Source organism: Plectropomus leopardus, chromosome 10, assembly GCF_026936395.1.
Source record: "Plectropomus leopardus strain MGB_pleo_1.0 chromosome 10, ASM2693639v1, whole genome shotgun sequence".
Lineage (NCBI taxonomy): Eukaryota > Metazoa > Chordata > Actinopteri > Perciformes > Serranidae > Plectropomus > Plectropomus leopardus.
The window spans coordinates 31,383,949-31,397,770 of NC_142185.1; the positions used below are offsets into that span (position 1 = coordinate 31,383,949).

Sequence of the window (13,822 nt, forward strand, 5' to 3'; positions counted from 1 at the left end):
CTTAGCTGGTGTTGAGCCACAGTGGGCGGAGCATCACAAAGTGAGGAGGGGGGAGACGGGTGGGTTGGAGGGAGGGGTATGGGGGTGGGCTAGGGGTCGGGGGCTGGACTGCCCTCTGACACGACCCTGTCATATGAGAGGGGAACCATCAAGTACTGTGGGCCTGCCAAGAAGCTCAGGTAAAGGTAAGACACTGATTTCATCAACTTCTGTAACTGGATTTATTCACTGTTTTTTTTCTAATTGAATTCAATTTTAAATTGTTAACACCAGATAAATTATCTGTTTTTACACCAGATAAATGAATAACAGGTGTAAAAGCTGTCAGGTTATGTTTGTATCCTGGGGATGAGCAGCACTCCTAACCAGTGTCACTAAAAACAGAACAATCTGTAACAGAGGCTTTTTAAATCTTCACCTTGTTTAGCTTTGCTCGCTAAATACCATACACCAGGTATTCTAGAAATTCACCTGGACAATGTGCTCTCAGCAGCCATTCAGCGGGTCTCAATGACCGACACCTTTCACAGCCTACACAGGACAGAGGCTCACATTCATCACACACAGCCAGCCACAGTGAGGAAAATAAACCTAAAGAAAATAATAAAAAATATATTCTGGTAAGAAAACTAATAAAACATAGCAGAACCACCAAAATATTAGAAACATGTAGTATATTTAAATATATATATATATATATTATATATATATATGATAATAATTTTTAACACAATGTTTTAATAATCATAACTTTATCTATGTCTTTTATGAGCCTTATCTAGCAAGTATTTTTTTAAAAAAATGTAAATACGCTCAAAATTATTATTATTTTTTTTTTTTTACCTTTCATAACCCTAAAAAATCTGGTATGTAGAGGGTTGTACTGTATAGTGTAACATTGTGTTTCCTAGAGTAACAGTTGTGACATCAGAGGTCATTTTTCTACAGTCAGTGTGTATTGTGCATTACTCACACACGCAATAAATGAAAGTCTGCTTGTGTTTACCTGCTTTACACATACTGAATGGAGCTTTGAGAATGGACTTTCACTCAGTATTGCACTGCCCTCAAGTGTTCACAGTTGAAAGTTTGTACTGTAGTTTTTATACTAGAGAGGCTTTATAGCATGACAGGAGGCGTATACTTTGTCTTATATAAGGATTCTTTGCTCAATATAAAAAGAAACAAATACAAATGTCCAAGTAAAGGTTATTGCAGTTAACTAAAACTAAACTAAAAGCTACAACTAGGCGTGGAAAAACATTTTAGTTAACAGAAATATAAATAAATAGTAGACTTTAGGGGAAAAAAACAACTAAATGAAGTGACATTGCGTAGTTACAAAACTAACTAAAATGAAATAAAAATATTCAGGACATGTCTTTAGTCTTTGTCCTTTTGGTCAGGAGGTACGCCTTTTTAATGAGATTGGGATATCTTGCTGTGAGTAAACTGCCTTCATAAAGTGATGTGTTTGCATTTTAATTCCCTGTGGAATTCTTAAATCTTTCCAATAACAAATACCTTAAATATTACGAAAACTAAAGGTAATATTGAAACTACTAAAAACATATGTTTTGTTTTTTTTTTATTGTTATGACAAAAACAATTAACTGACATGAGCAATGCCACGCTGGAAACTAACCGAAACTAAACTGAACTGAAAACAAAAAATAACCAAATAAAACTAAAACTAAAAAAAACCTCTGCTCCAAGTATAATTTGAATAAAATGTCCTACATTATGTTCATTTTCAGGTATATACTTAAATTTTGTGTTTGTACTAGAACAAATGTTTATGTGCTTTAATGTTCAAAAACACATTGTTTTTCTTACATTGTACAGGCTATGTATGAGCCTGTCTTTCTCCACTTTAACCATAATTGTTATATCTGTAAAAGTTAGTTATGCTAGTTATACTAGTATTAGAAATTACAGTTAAATGTGCACTTACATTTCCACATATGCTGAATAACAAACACACGCACATAGACGTATGTCGCAAACAACATCACACACATATACACCAGAATCTAATAGCTGAATTTATACAAGCAGGGTTGCTGCTTTTCATATTTACAAACTGGTGGTAGTATTATAGGTACTACCAGTAGTAGTGGTAATACTTGTTGCAGTCATCAATATCCATAGCAACAATACTGTTATTGTGGTAGCATTGGTATCACTATGTTACGACACAGGATTTGTGGCAGTAGCAGTCACGTCAGTATAAGTGGAAGTGGTAGTAGTCGAAGTATGAGTATTGTCAGTGGCAGTCATGGTAACCCCTGTGCTTTCTGTTCTGTTTGTGGACTGTTTACAGGTTATGTGTTATTCAAGAGAGGAGAAGTTCAGCTAAAAGAGAATGAACATTTGTTATCGGTGAGTAAACTTTATAGAGGGAAACACAACAGAAAACCACTGCCTCCTCACTGTTCACACACTCAAAGAAATGATTTGGTTGTCAGGTTTGCATGTATCAATTACATATAAAACTTCTGTCCTTTCAAGTCAAGCCATTCGAACATCAACCAAAAAATATCATTAATGTAACTAACTCAAATAAAAATGAACAGATGAACAGGCTATGAGAATGTATGTAATAATTATAGGTGATAGAATTTACCTAATTTACTTTAAATTAAGTTTGTTCAACTATTGTTGAGAAATTCTGTGTATTTCAAAAGTATTGATCAGTATATTTGAAATACACAAAATTTATTGAAACTTATTAGATAAACCTTATTGAAGTGAATTCAAATATAATACATAAATAATATCCTTTTTTTTCTTTTTTTTTTCTTTGTTTTAAAAAGGAACTTTTTAGTTCATGTTATAATTATTTGAAACAAGGGGCGACCAGTAGCTTACCTGTTAGAGCGGGCACCCAGTGTACAGAGGTTGTGTCCTTGAAACTGTGGCCACAGGTTTTGACCTCGACCTGTCACACTTTGCTGCATGTCATCTCCTCTCTCTCCCCATTTCACACTTCAGCTGTCTTCTCTGAAGAAAAGGCAAAAAGCAAAAAACAATCTTAGACCAAATCAAAAGGATATTCTGACAACTTTTCCATACCTTTGTTAAGGACTAAGAGTAAACACAAATATTATTTAGAAGGTAGAAGGCAGATTTATTGGTCATTTTTTAAACAAAGTTTAAAAAACAAAATTTCAATTATCCTTGAGATGGTGTGTTTACTATTTTTAATTGAACTGAATTATTTTAAACCCTGAAATTACACCATAAATATAAAAAATCATTTTATAGACCCTTAGCAGACATGAGATCAACAACACAAATGACTGTCAGTGAGTAGAAGAGGTTTGCACCTGTACTGTGTCGTCATGTTGTGAAGCAACTGTTCCAGCATCCTGTTGCAATGTAAGTTGTTTTTCAGTCACTCGTGCATTCAACGAGGTGCTTCCTCAAGAAATATCTGCTTAGTGTAAACCCAAACCCCAGCTGTTTTATTTTTTAGGGTAGGCATTTGACTACAGGTAGAAACGGTGTTATACTTTCCATTATACAGGAGTCAAAAGGAGGAAAGTGCCTCTTCAGTTTCCAGAACAGTAATATATTCATTTTCATTAGCAATTAGTCTTTTTTTATTATTAAAAAAATGTCATTCGAAACATGAGATGCCCTTAAAAACCCCCAAAATTTAACATTTACACTGATGATATCAAGCAGATTAAATCAGAAAATTCTCATATTTAAGAAGGTGGATCAGCAAATATCTGTCCTTGACTGATGTTCTGTCAGTTTTAAGCACAATAGTTACCTAAGATTTTGGGAAGTCCACATCACACTGAGGGCCTTTAAGAGATTATATTCGTCACTGAGGATATTTTTCCTCAAAAGTTGTTTTATTTATTACATCTAAACGCTGCTTTATTTCAATAAATGACCTCAGTATATGCATGTAGCATATTTAGTTAGTTTGGACTTGATATGGCCTCTACAACGTGCTAAGACTATAATAACATTTTTGTTTCTAATTTTATTTGTGTTCTTCGCATGTTTAAACTAGAAAATTTAGAAAAGAAATCTTCACTCTAAAAACAAATGATGTGGCTCAACAAAAAGAAATTAGCCCAATGGTTTGCATCACTCTTTTTGAGTTATGGCAACTTCTAATTAATGCAACGAACGTGTGACATTGAGTTAGGGAAATGTATTTTTAAGTAGCGCTTGCCTAATAATTTATAGCATAAATACAAGTTTTAAGCTAAGAAAATGTCCTCTGTGTCAGAGTTGTTTGGCTTGCAGGTCCCTAACACATTTGAACAACATCTGAATTTGTCCCGGCATGTTAAGGACTTGAAATCCTGAACTTTAGGTGGGGAAAAGTTAAATTATCAAACTAATTTCATTATGTTACTATAACTTAAATGTTGTTTTAAATCAGTTGAGGCAGAAATTACGTCACACATAGTATTAGGCTGACGTAATTAGAAACACTTCAACACCATAATACAATAATAATAAATAATGTTTGCGACTTAATTTTTATCCTGCTCCCAACCATTTAATTAGGTGGTGGTGATAGGTCCCTTGAATAAATTTTTAGAGTGTAATTAATAGAACTAAAACATTTATATTGTTGCTAATTTGATTGTTCAAAGTGACATAATTGTTCATTAGGAGCTACTATTTCTCTTCAAATGAAATTTGCACTGTGATAACATAAGACAGCCCCAGTTACATCTCAGAAAACAAACACAACGAGTATTTTACTTACTTTTTATTATTTTCTTATCGTTGGCAGTTATACCTGTCCAAAGTCGCAGGTGCACTGATGTCAGTTGAGGTTCTGTTGGTATAAAACAGTAAAGTTCATTAATTTCTTCTTCTGTCAAAACACAATACTGTGAAAATGAATAGTACATACTGTATTGATATATAAATAATTACATTTCATTGAATATAATTTGTGAGGTGATATTTTCTCCCTGTTGAGTACAGGACACTAAACAGGCGTTAGCAGGTAGTGAAATCGAGGGAATGGGTTGCTAGGCAACAGACAAAAAAATGGACGTTGTCCTTTAGTTAACGGTTAGCTAACATTAGCTAGCTTAAATGTGCGATTAATTTCGCACTTCAACACTATATTTATAACTGTTAAGTGGCTAAAAAAAGGTTTAAGTAGTGCTCCAGTAAAATCTGTCTCACCTGAAGGTTTCAAGTGTCACTCAATATCGCGAATTTGTTCACTAAAAGTTCAATAACGTCAAGTTAACGGTGCCTTTCTTACGCCGTCTCCCTTCCTCCCATTAAAAGCTAACTAGTATGAGCACTTCTGATAAACTAAAAGCCGTTTTTCACCGCCGAAACAGCCTTGTTGTGTCTCCCAAATGCGAAAATATAACAGCCTACCTTAGCTTGAATTAACGGTTAGCTCGAGTTAGTCACCTGTAGCAGGTGTTACATCGAAATGTGCTCCCCGGTGGGATCGTGTCTCCACCCCGCTGATGCGTAGCGCCCCCCTCGGTAGTTAGCCGAACAGCCAACGGTAGCGTGAATGAGGAAAACAAAACAACACCTGACATCATTTTCCCTTTTAAACCTGTGCAAATTAACTTTATTTCTTTCAAAAACAATGGAAAAAGGCAAGTATAGACTTTAGAAGAAATAACACAAAAAATAGCAAACAATGTAAAAAGTACAGGAAAATTGTCTGAAAATGTGAAGAAACAACAACAAAGAAACAGCAACAAAACCAAACAACCTAAAACGATCTGAATAAAATGTGTATAAAAATTATTGTAATTCTGTAAAATAATTTTAAATATAATACATGGAGATTAGTTTTGAACATTTTTTCCTTGTTTTTTTTTTAGAATCATTGTCCAAATTTATTAATTTCTTGCAATTTGTGGAATATTTTTTGGCAAGATTGCCCATTTTCCCCACGTTTTCAAAAGAAAGGAAATCAATTTCCTGGTGATCTGAAGGATTAAATACTTGTGAAGACATCTGAATGCACCATAAGAAACCGATGTGGCTCCAGGTTTCCGCATTGTCTGAACTGTAGTTTACCAAAGGTGCAGTTTAATGAGCTTTATGTGACATGAATGGACGCCAACCATGGGAGGATTATGAGACAACAGGCCCCTGGGCAGAGACATACAGAAGGCCCCACCACCTCTCCTACATAGGAACAAGACACACAGACAGAGGTGGTGCATCTCTTTGTTGTCATAATGCAGCTTTTTGTTGTCATTTTGTGTCTCCTTGTGGTTGTTTGTGTCTTTTTTGTCTTAGTTTGGGTCTCTTTCAGGTAATTTTGTGTCATTCTTGGTCGTTTTGTGTCGCTTTATAGTCATTTTGTGCCTCCTTGTGGTCGTTGTGTGTCTTTCTAAAGACGTTTTGTGTTTCTTTGTGGTTGTTTTCCCATTTTTGTAGTCATTGTGCATTTTTTTGCAGTTCCTTTGCATCCCTTTATGGTCATTTTTAATCTCATCCAGGTCGGTTCTTGTTAATGAGAATGACATTTTGCAAGAGAGGGCCTGTGCGCCCATTCAGTAATCCATTTACATCTGCATCCCAGGGCACAAAAATTCCTAAAAAAAAAAACCCAACAAACAAACAAACAAAAAACATATGGCACATCTGTGCACCAGTTGTCCATAGTAAATCAAGTAAAGTTAATTTAAGTATTGTACTCAAGTAAAACTTTGATTTATTTAAACTGCATTTAATTACCATTTTATGCTCATTTATATTTAATCTGTGGTACTTCACTGCATAATACATGGGACTTTGGACTCCAACATTTATTTGACATCTTTGGTAATGACTTTACTTCCAAAAATCTGAATATAAGTATGATGCACCTCACTCTTTTATTTATAATTACAAATTTCTACACTGTGGCATTGCATGAAGGATCTGAACACTTAGGCATAAGTAGTCTTAAGTAAATGTTTTGCAGCAGTTTCACCAAAAACTGTGTTTAATGATTAACATTTTGTTTATGTATTACAGACACTATTCAGATTGAACTCACTGAACTCTCTCTGAACAGCTTTTAAAAACTGATCATTTTAAACTGAAGACTGCAAAATAAAAGTTATCACATCATTATCCCCTGTGCATGTGTGTTAGCATGTAAGCCTGTGTACACAGCATGCTAATGTGTGTGCCCATATGTACTACTGTATGTACCATCTGGACCACAGAGCACTGTGTCAGACGCCTCTTGTCCTCACTATAGTTGGAGTCACCATCAGCACATTTCCAGCTTGTGTAAACACAATAAGAGCAAGGGTCACCCTCGGGTCACATACACTGTCGGTGGCTTTCATAGCGGCTCTATGAAAGTTAGGTTCTGACTGACACAAAAGCAACACTGTGGACACACGGACTCATATCTGTTCAAAAAAACCCAAATAGAAAATCTAAAAAAGTCATTTTACTTGCTCAGATGTCAAAGTGTGGAAGCTTGACTGGTGAGTTGTTGACGACGTGATTGGGCTGCATTTGCTGATACGAGGGGCAGTTTCAGTTTGAGCGGTGATGTTGCAACTTCAGTCCTACATGGAGGCTGTGTCGTGTGAGAGTGGGGGATTTTGTTTGTGACAGATCGTTTATTTGTGGTAAGTCTTTAAGCAGAAAACTGTTGAATTTTGAGTCGTTTTTTCATTTTGAACTTGATAGTGTTGTTGGTGCCTGTAGCTGTTTGTCTCACATGCAAAGCAACAAATGCATTTTCCAGATGGCTGGGTGGATAAAGATATGAGGAGTGACTGGAAAGATAATTTATTATGCTTGACAAAGCCAGCAGTGTTCTTCATTGACTAAAGAGATATTTTGAGTGCAGTAGTTTTATATTCTTGTCAAGAATTATCCATATAGTCAGTACATATGTTAAAATCTATCTCCTTAATTATCTCCTTCCTTTTTTTGCATGTTTTATCATCAGTGTCAATAGGCCTCAAATAAATAACTAATGCATTTTTTTCTCACACAGAGAGGGAGGTCGCTGTGCAGAGATGGCTATGGTATGCCTGACAGACTTTGAGGAATATGCTAAAGAGCATCTCTCAAAGGCTACCTGGGATTATTACGCAGCCGGAGCGGACGAATGCTGCACCAGGGACGACAATCTACTGGCTTACAAAAGGTACATTGGGGGATAAATAAAGTTTACCCAGACGTTCAAGGTCATCCCAAACACATAATTCAACCATCTCGATAGTTTTTTTATTTAAAGACACTCTTTGTCATTTTAATTATCAACTATGACAGCCTTAATCTATGGTAACCATGACATTTATGACTGCAGACAACATTTGTAGCAAGACAAACAAACCTAAACTCAATTAGCTCAATTCATTCACTGAATAATACAAAAATGCCCCATTGGGATGTGACATAATGTATGTGTGAATGATTTTAATGCTCAAACTGAGAATCCTATGAGGGCACAGCCTCTAAAGAGGCCACAAATTAAAGCTTCTGTGGACTTTGGATGGCTGTAATTGATTTCTGTGTACAGAATGTGTGGTTGCGATGTCTTATAATCACTAACAGGCAGTTATATTTTACTGAATACTGATGCTGCCTTGTTCCTCCCTGCAGTGAATAAGAAACTGTTTTGAAAGTTGCATTACCAATGGGACAAAAATTCAAGGTCATGATTTGTTTTATACTGTCATAACATGTCCTTCGTGCATTCCTCTCAGCTTTCCTAATGTCTCCATAAAGACTGATAGACTGCTTCTCCTCACTGTTATGGGTCTGCATATATATGTTTTCGCTACAACAAGCCTGTTTCCAAGGGTTTGTTTGTTGGTGCATTTGGGGTCGGGTTAGAGAATTTCCCCCTACAGGGATAAAAGTTGGGTTGTTTCTTGGAAAGAAGATCTTAAGTCATCACATTGGGAAAACCCAGCATGTTCTTTCTATGCTTATTTGGAGAAATATGACTTGTCCACCAAAAACAGTGTTATGTCATCTCAAGAGGGATTTCTCTCAAGATAACGGCTTCATGTGACAGAACTGGATTTTAGGATTTTGCAATGCTTACGAAACACATTAATTTGGTTCTATGTTAAAGTCTCTGAACGAGGAAAAATGAGCTTGAAATAACATAAAATTTTATAGTTATACCCTTTAAAACGGTAAAATGTTGGCTAGACGTTTTTTACAGAGTTATGACAGACTACTCTAAAGATACATATACATAAGATGTATATACTAGATTTGCCTTTTTAATAATTTTCTAATAATGATATTTAAAGTGAAGCTTCTATTAGGGTCAAGCAACTTAACCATACATACTGTAAAATACAATAAAAAATTGTCTCCTATCAGAGATATTCATATTAATAATGTTATGTTCAGTTTCCAACTACAGTCATGCCCATAAAGCCTTCTTGAATTGAATTGATCACTTTAAAGGAATGGTTCAGATATTTTTTAAGTGGAGTTGTATGAGGTATTGATCCATAGTTAGTGTATCATCCACAGCAGATGGCAGTTGGCATGTCCCCAATTTTGAGAAGCATGCAGGAGTGCCGACATGGAGGTTAAACAATGTCCCGCTGTGGACTTGGGCATCAGCAAAACATATGTCTGCAACTTTAAAAAAATCAGAAAGTTTAAGTGTAACCAGACAACCTTTGCCGACAGAGAACTGAAGCCATTATGTGCTCTCCTTAAAGCCACCAAACTCCATTGACTAAAACAATCATTTTAGCTCGCTAAAAACGGGTGCTGCTCGTCTACTGCTGCCTCAGCTAGATGGTTTGTTAAATTGTTGTGGAGTTTGGTGACTCTGATCTAACCTTTCTCAACACCAAACTAACAAACTAACTGAGGCAGCAATAGACCAGCAGCTCCTGTGTTCAGTGATGTTAGACCACTGTTTTTCTCAGTGGAGTTTGGCTTTGAAGGGAGTGTCTGATGGCATGGTAAAGTGGTGAAAATGTTGTAAATATAGCGTACACTTAAACTAAAATAAATGTTTTTTGGAAGCTAAAATGGTACAATGAATAGTACCTTATACAACCCCACTTGAGCATCACTGTTCAATACATGGCTGATATTATAAAATGATCATCTGCTTCGTTAGATGGTCCGAACATGCCTTTTTGCCAAATTGTCACATTAGTTTCAATAGCTGTGATTGGCCATATTTATCTGAGTAAACCTCTTCTGCCCCTGTTACATCTGTTTTTTTTGTTTACATGATTATCTATGCTTCACACTCAGGATCCGTCTGAGGCCTCGTATCCTCCGGGACGTGTCGGTGAGTGACACAAGGACCACAGTGCAAGGGACAGAAATCAGCTTTCCAGTCGGTATCGCTCCGACTGCCTTTCACTGCCTGGCCTGGCATGAAGGAGAAGTGGCAACAGCTCGAGGTAAGGACTGTGACATAAAGTCTGATAACCCCTTTATAAAACAGAGTTAATCAGAAGAGACTGTTGCTCAAAGTTCCTGACAGGTTTGATTTTTATTCAGTTACAGTGTTAGTACACATTGCCAACACTAGATGGGAGCATAAGGTTTCAAATATCCTATAAGAAACGAGAAACACATCATAGATAACACAGTTCCCAAAGAACACCAGACAAAGAGAGAGAGAGAGAGAAAAAAAGGAATGACATTTTAAAAAATAAAATAAATAAGGACTGAATAACTCAAAAATTCAAAACAAAAACAAATAGACAAGAGCATTAGTGAATGATAAACTAAGGTAAATCCGGATTAAAGTTGTACTGGTGTTTTTTAAAAATAATAATACAGCCAGTAACACTGTTTCTACAACCCTGAGAGTCACATGGGTACCCAGACATTGCAACATTGAACTTCTCAGATCTACATTTACTTTTGATCTTCAATGACCACAGTAATAACTTCTCCACTTCTGCCTCACAGCCACGGAGGCACTAAACACCTGTTACATCACCAGCACTTACTCCACCTGCTCAGTGGAGGAGATTGTGGCAGCAGCACCGAACGGTTACCGCTGGTTCCAGCTGTACGTGTACCGGGACCGCAAGCTGTCCGAACAGATTGTGCATCGTGTGGAGGGGCTCGGCTACAAGGCCCTGGTCCTCACTGTCGATGTCCCGTACACCGGAAAGCGCCGCGACGACATTCGCAACCAGTTCAAGCTGCCACCACACCTCAAGGTCAAGAACTTTGATGGAGTGTTCCAGGTAACTTACTTTGGTTTTAACATATTTAAGATATTCGAGCCAAGCAGGAACTTGTTGGCAGTAGTTTTGTTACCAAAGCCTAAAGCAGTTTTAGTGGCAATAACTACGTTTCATGAGACCATGTACATTTATTTTGAAAACCACTATAGCATGTACTGAGCAGACATTGACATGCCCAAACCTGACACTGGAGGGGTTCACTCATCATAGTTTGAAGCTTAGGGCCACTGACCGAACAGCCATATTTCACAAGTTGGGAGTGAGAACATGTCATGTAACAGCAGTGTCAAAACTACCCCATTAAAATAGTTTAGGCATTATCAATAAAAATACAAGCAGTAGTAGTTTAGAATACATTTATACACTGCTAACCGTTGCACCACATGCACTGTAAGCAGGAGACTGCAGCTCCAGAGGAATACGGGATACCGGCCAACACCTTGGACCCATCCATTAGCTGGAAGGACGTGTACTGGCTGCAGTCCATCACCCGCCTGCCCATTATCATCAAGGGAATCCTGACCAAGGAGGACGCCGAGCTGGCTGTGGAACATGGCGTCCAAGGCATCATTGTGTCAAACCACGGGGGGAGACAGCTGGACGGAGGCCCAGCTTCGGTACTTACTGAACATTTTATTTATTTAGTTATATTAAAGATCATTTTGTCTTTAATGTCATGTCAAAAAAAGTGCTTAGACAGTCCTATTTCAAAATAAGAAAGCGAAAAGTCGCCTGAACAGGATCCAATTTGAAGTGTGAAGTTTAGTATGAAAATCCAGTTGGAAACATACGTACCAGCCTGTGCTCTGCTCCTATAAAATACTGTACGTTGGCCTTGTTCTCACCTCTGCTGCTGACAGATTGACGCTCTGTCGGAGATTGTGGACACGGTGCAGGGCAGGATCGAGGTCTATCTGGACGGAGGCATCAGGACAGGAAGTGACGTATTGAAATCGCTGGCCTTGGGAGCCAAGTGTGTTTTCATTGGTCGTCCAGCAGTGTGGGGCCTTGCATACAAGGTACAAACAGTGCCACTGACCAGTGTGAGATACTTTTAGTGTGTGTATGTGGCTGTATTTGATGACTGATTATCAACAAATTACTATTACTATTATCGCTTTTTGTTGCATTCTTTTTTATGGAGCAATTTTAGAGGCAGGGTTCCCACTTGTCAATATTCCACCAAAACAATTTGCCCTGACACCATTTTGCAAGGATACGGTCGCTGCATCGGGGGCTTAATACCCGAGACGATTGTGATTGGTTCAAAGAAATACAAACAAGCCAGAGCATTTTTTTTCCCCTCTATAGCTAATAATAATGTGTGCTTTCCGAAATTTCTCTATTGCTGAAACAACATTGTGGAGAGAAGTCTGGCGATGCAAAACTGTGTCACTGTTTGCAACTTTTGGACCTCCTCTGCTATCTGAACTCAATTGAAACAGCATTCACTGTATGTTTTGTCTTTATCTGTCTTCGGCGATAAAAAAGTAAATAATTGACAAATGAAATGAAAGTTTTTAAAACTTAAGATAATGTTTACTGATGTTGATTATATAGATAGATTACAGGATTACAGATTGTATTTTGTCTTTTGTGTGTCATGGGTCCTGTGTGATTTTTCAGGGCGAGGAAGGAGTGCGGGAGGTGCTGCAAATCCTAAATGATGAGTTCCGTCTGTCCATGGCTCTATCAGGTGAGATATATGACATCATGGCACTAAAAACTGAATATACTTTGTACTGCAATATATACAGCACTGTACTAAAGACACTATAATATTTATCTGATCCAGGTTGCAGGAACGTGGCGGAAATCAACAGGAACCTCATTCAGTTCTCTAAACTCTAACAGAGCAAAAGAGGGCGCCACTGAGGACGATAACGACACCCACTGACAGGACTGAACCAAACCAACAGTGTTGAACGAGAGCCTGGGACAAAGAAACTGAAAGATGTTCATCTCAGAACTCATGACTTTATCATGTCAGGAAACATGCTAAACAGCTTCATGCAAGAGTGTCCGAGTGAGACGGTGTCTTGGGGAAGATGAGGGTCGGCGGCAGATTTAGCAAGTGAATAATGAAAGTGTTTTTTTTAGATTTTGGATTGGAGTCGATGGAGGCACTTTTCATGAAATGAGACATAAGCTTGTAATTTGGTTTAGTTTCCAAGCTGACTGATAATGACGAACACTACGGTTTGAGATGCTGATGGTGATTGTGGTTGAATAAACGCCTGCTGAGGTGATGAAGATCTGCTGCTCCATTTTTGGATTTTTTTTTTTTATAAGCAGATACAAACAGACATAGTTGTGGAGCAGAAGTCTGTCTTTTGTTTTTGTTTCCCAGCTTTATTCTTAAAGGGACTCACCCCAAAATCAAAAATACACATTTTTCCTCTTTCCTCTTTCCAAGAGTTGGCGTGTGTTTGAGGTATCAGTCGTGGAGATGTCTGCCCTCTTTCCAATACAATGGAACTAAAAGGCACCCGGCTTGTGGTGCTCAAAATGCCAAAAATGCATTTGAAAAACTCAACAGCAATGTCTCTTTCCAGAAATCATGACCCAGTTACTCAAGATAACCCACAGACCTTGTTGTGAGTAGTTTCATGTAGGAACTACATTTCTTTCTACTGAACTACACCTGCCAT

At 37.4% G+C, this 13,822-nt stretch overlaps 2 protein-coding genes across 8 annotated transcripts in view; one reads left to right on the top strand and one right to left on the bottom strand.

Moving 5' to 3' along the window:
• The window catches only part of wars2 (tryptophanyl tRNA synthetase 2, mitochondrial), an 81,870-nt gene extending 76,445 nt beyond the window's left edge, over positions 1-5,425 (bottom strand). For 3 of the 4 annotated variants that reach the window (XM_088083580.1, XM_088083579.1, XM_088083577.1), the window contains exons 1-3: positions 5,377-5,425; positions 4,742-4,813; positions 2,872-3,003 (exon numbers count right to left, since the gene is read on the bottom strand). The gene's annotated coding sequence lies outside the window, so the exon portion shown is untranslated. The other variant, XM_088083578.1, reaches the window with a different exon arrangement.
• On the top strand, positions 101-13,426 carry hao2 (hydroxyacid oxidase 2 (long chain)). Of its 4 annotated transcripts, none has more exons than XM_042494923.2 (9): positions 101-185; positions 2,324-2,382; positions 7,973-8,125; positions 10,219-10,370; positions 10,888-11,171; positions 11,567-11,788; positions 12,032-12,190; positions 12,798-12,867; positions 12,967-13,426. In XM_042494923.2, exons 2-9 carry the CDS (start codon positions 2,366-2,368, stop codon positions 13,020-13,022), a joined length of 1,113 nt encoding a protein of 370 aa, XP_042350857.1. In that variant the 5' UTR covers positions 101-185; positions 2,324-2,365; the 3' UTR covers positions 13,023-13,426. The 4 variants fall into 4 exon arrangements, with proteins under 4 accessions (XP_042350857.1, XP_042350858.1, XP_042350859.1 ...); XM_042494924.2 differs by having other exon boundaries at positions 103-185; positions 11,570-11,788; XM_042494925.2 differs by lacking the exons at positions 101-185; positions 2,324-2,382 and adding an exon at positions 7,305-7,598.
• The last annotated feature ends 396 nt before the right edge of the window (positions 13,427-13,822 follow it).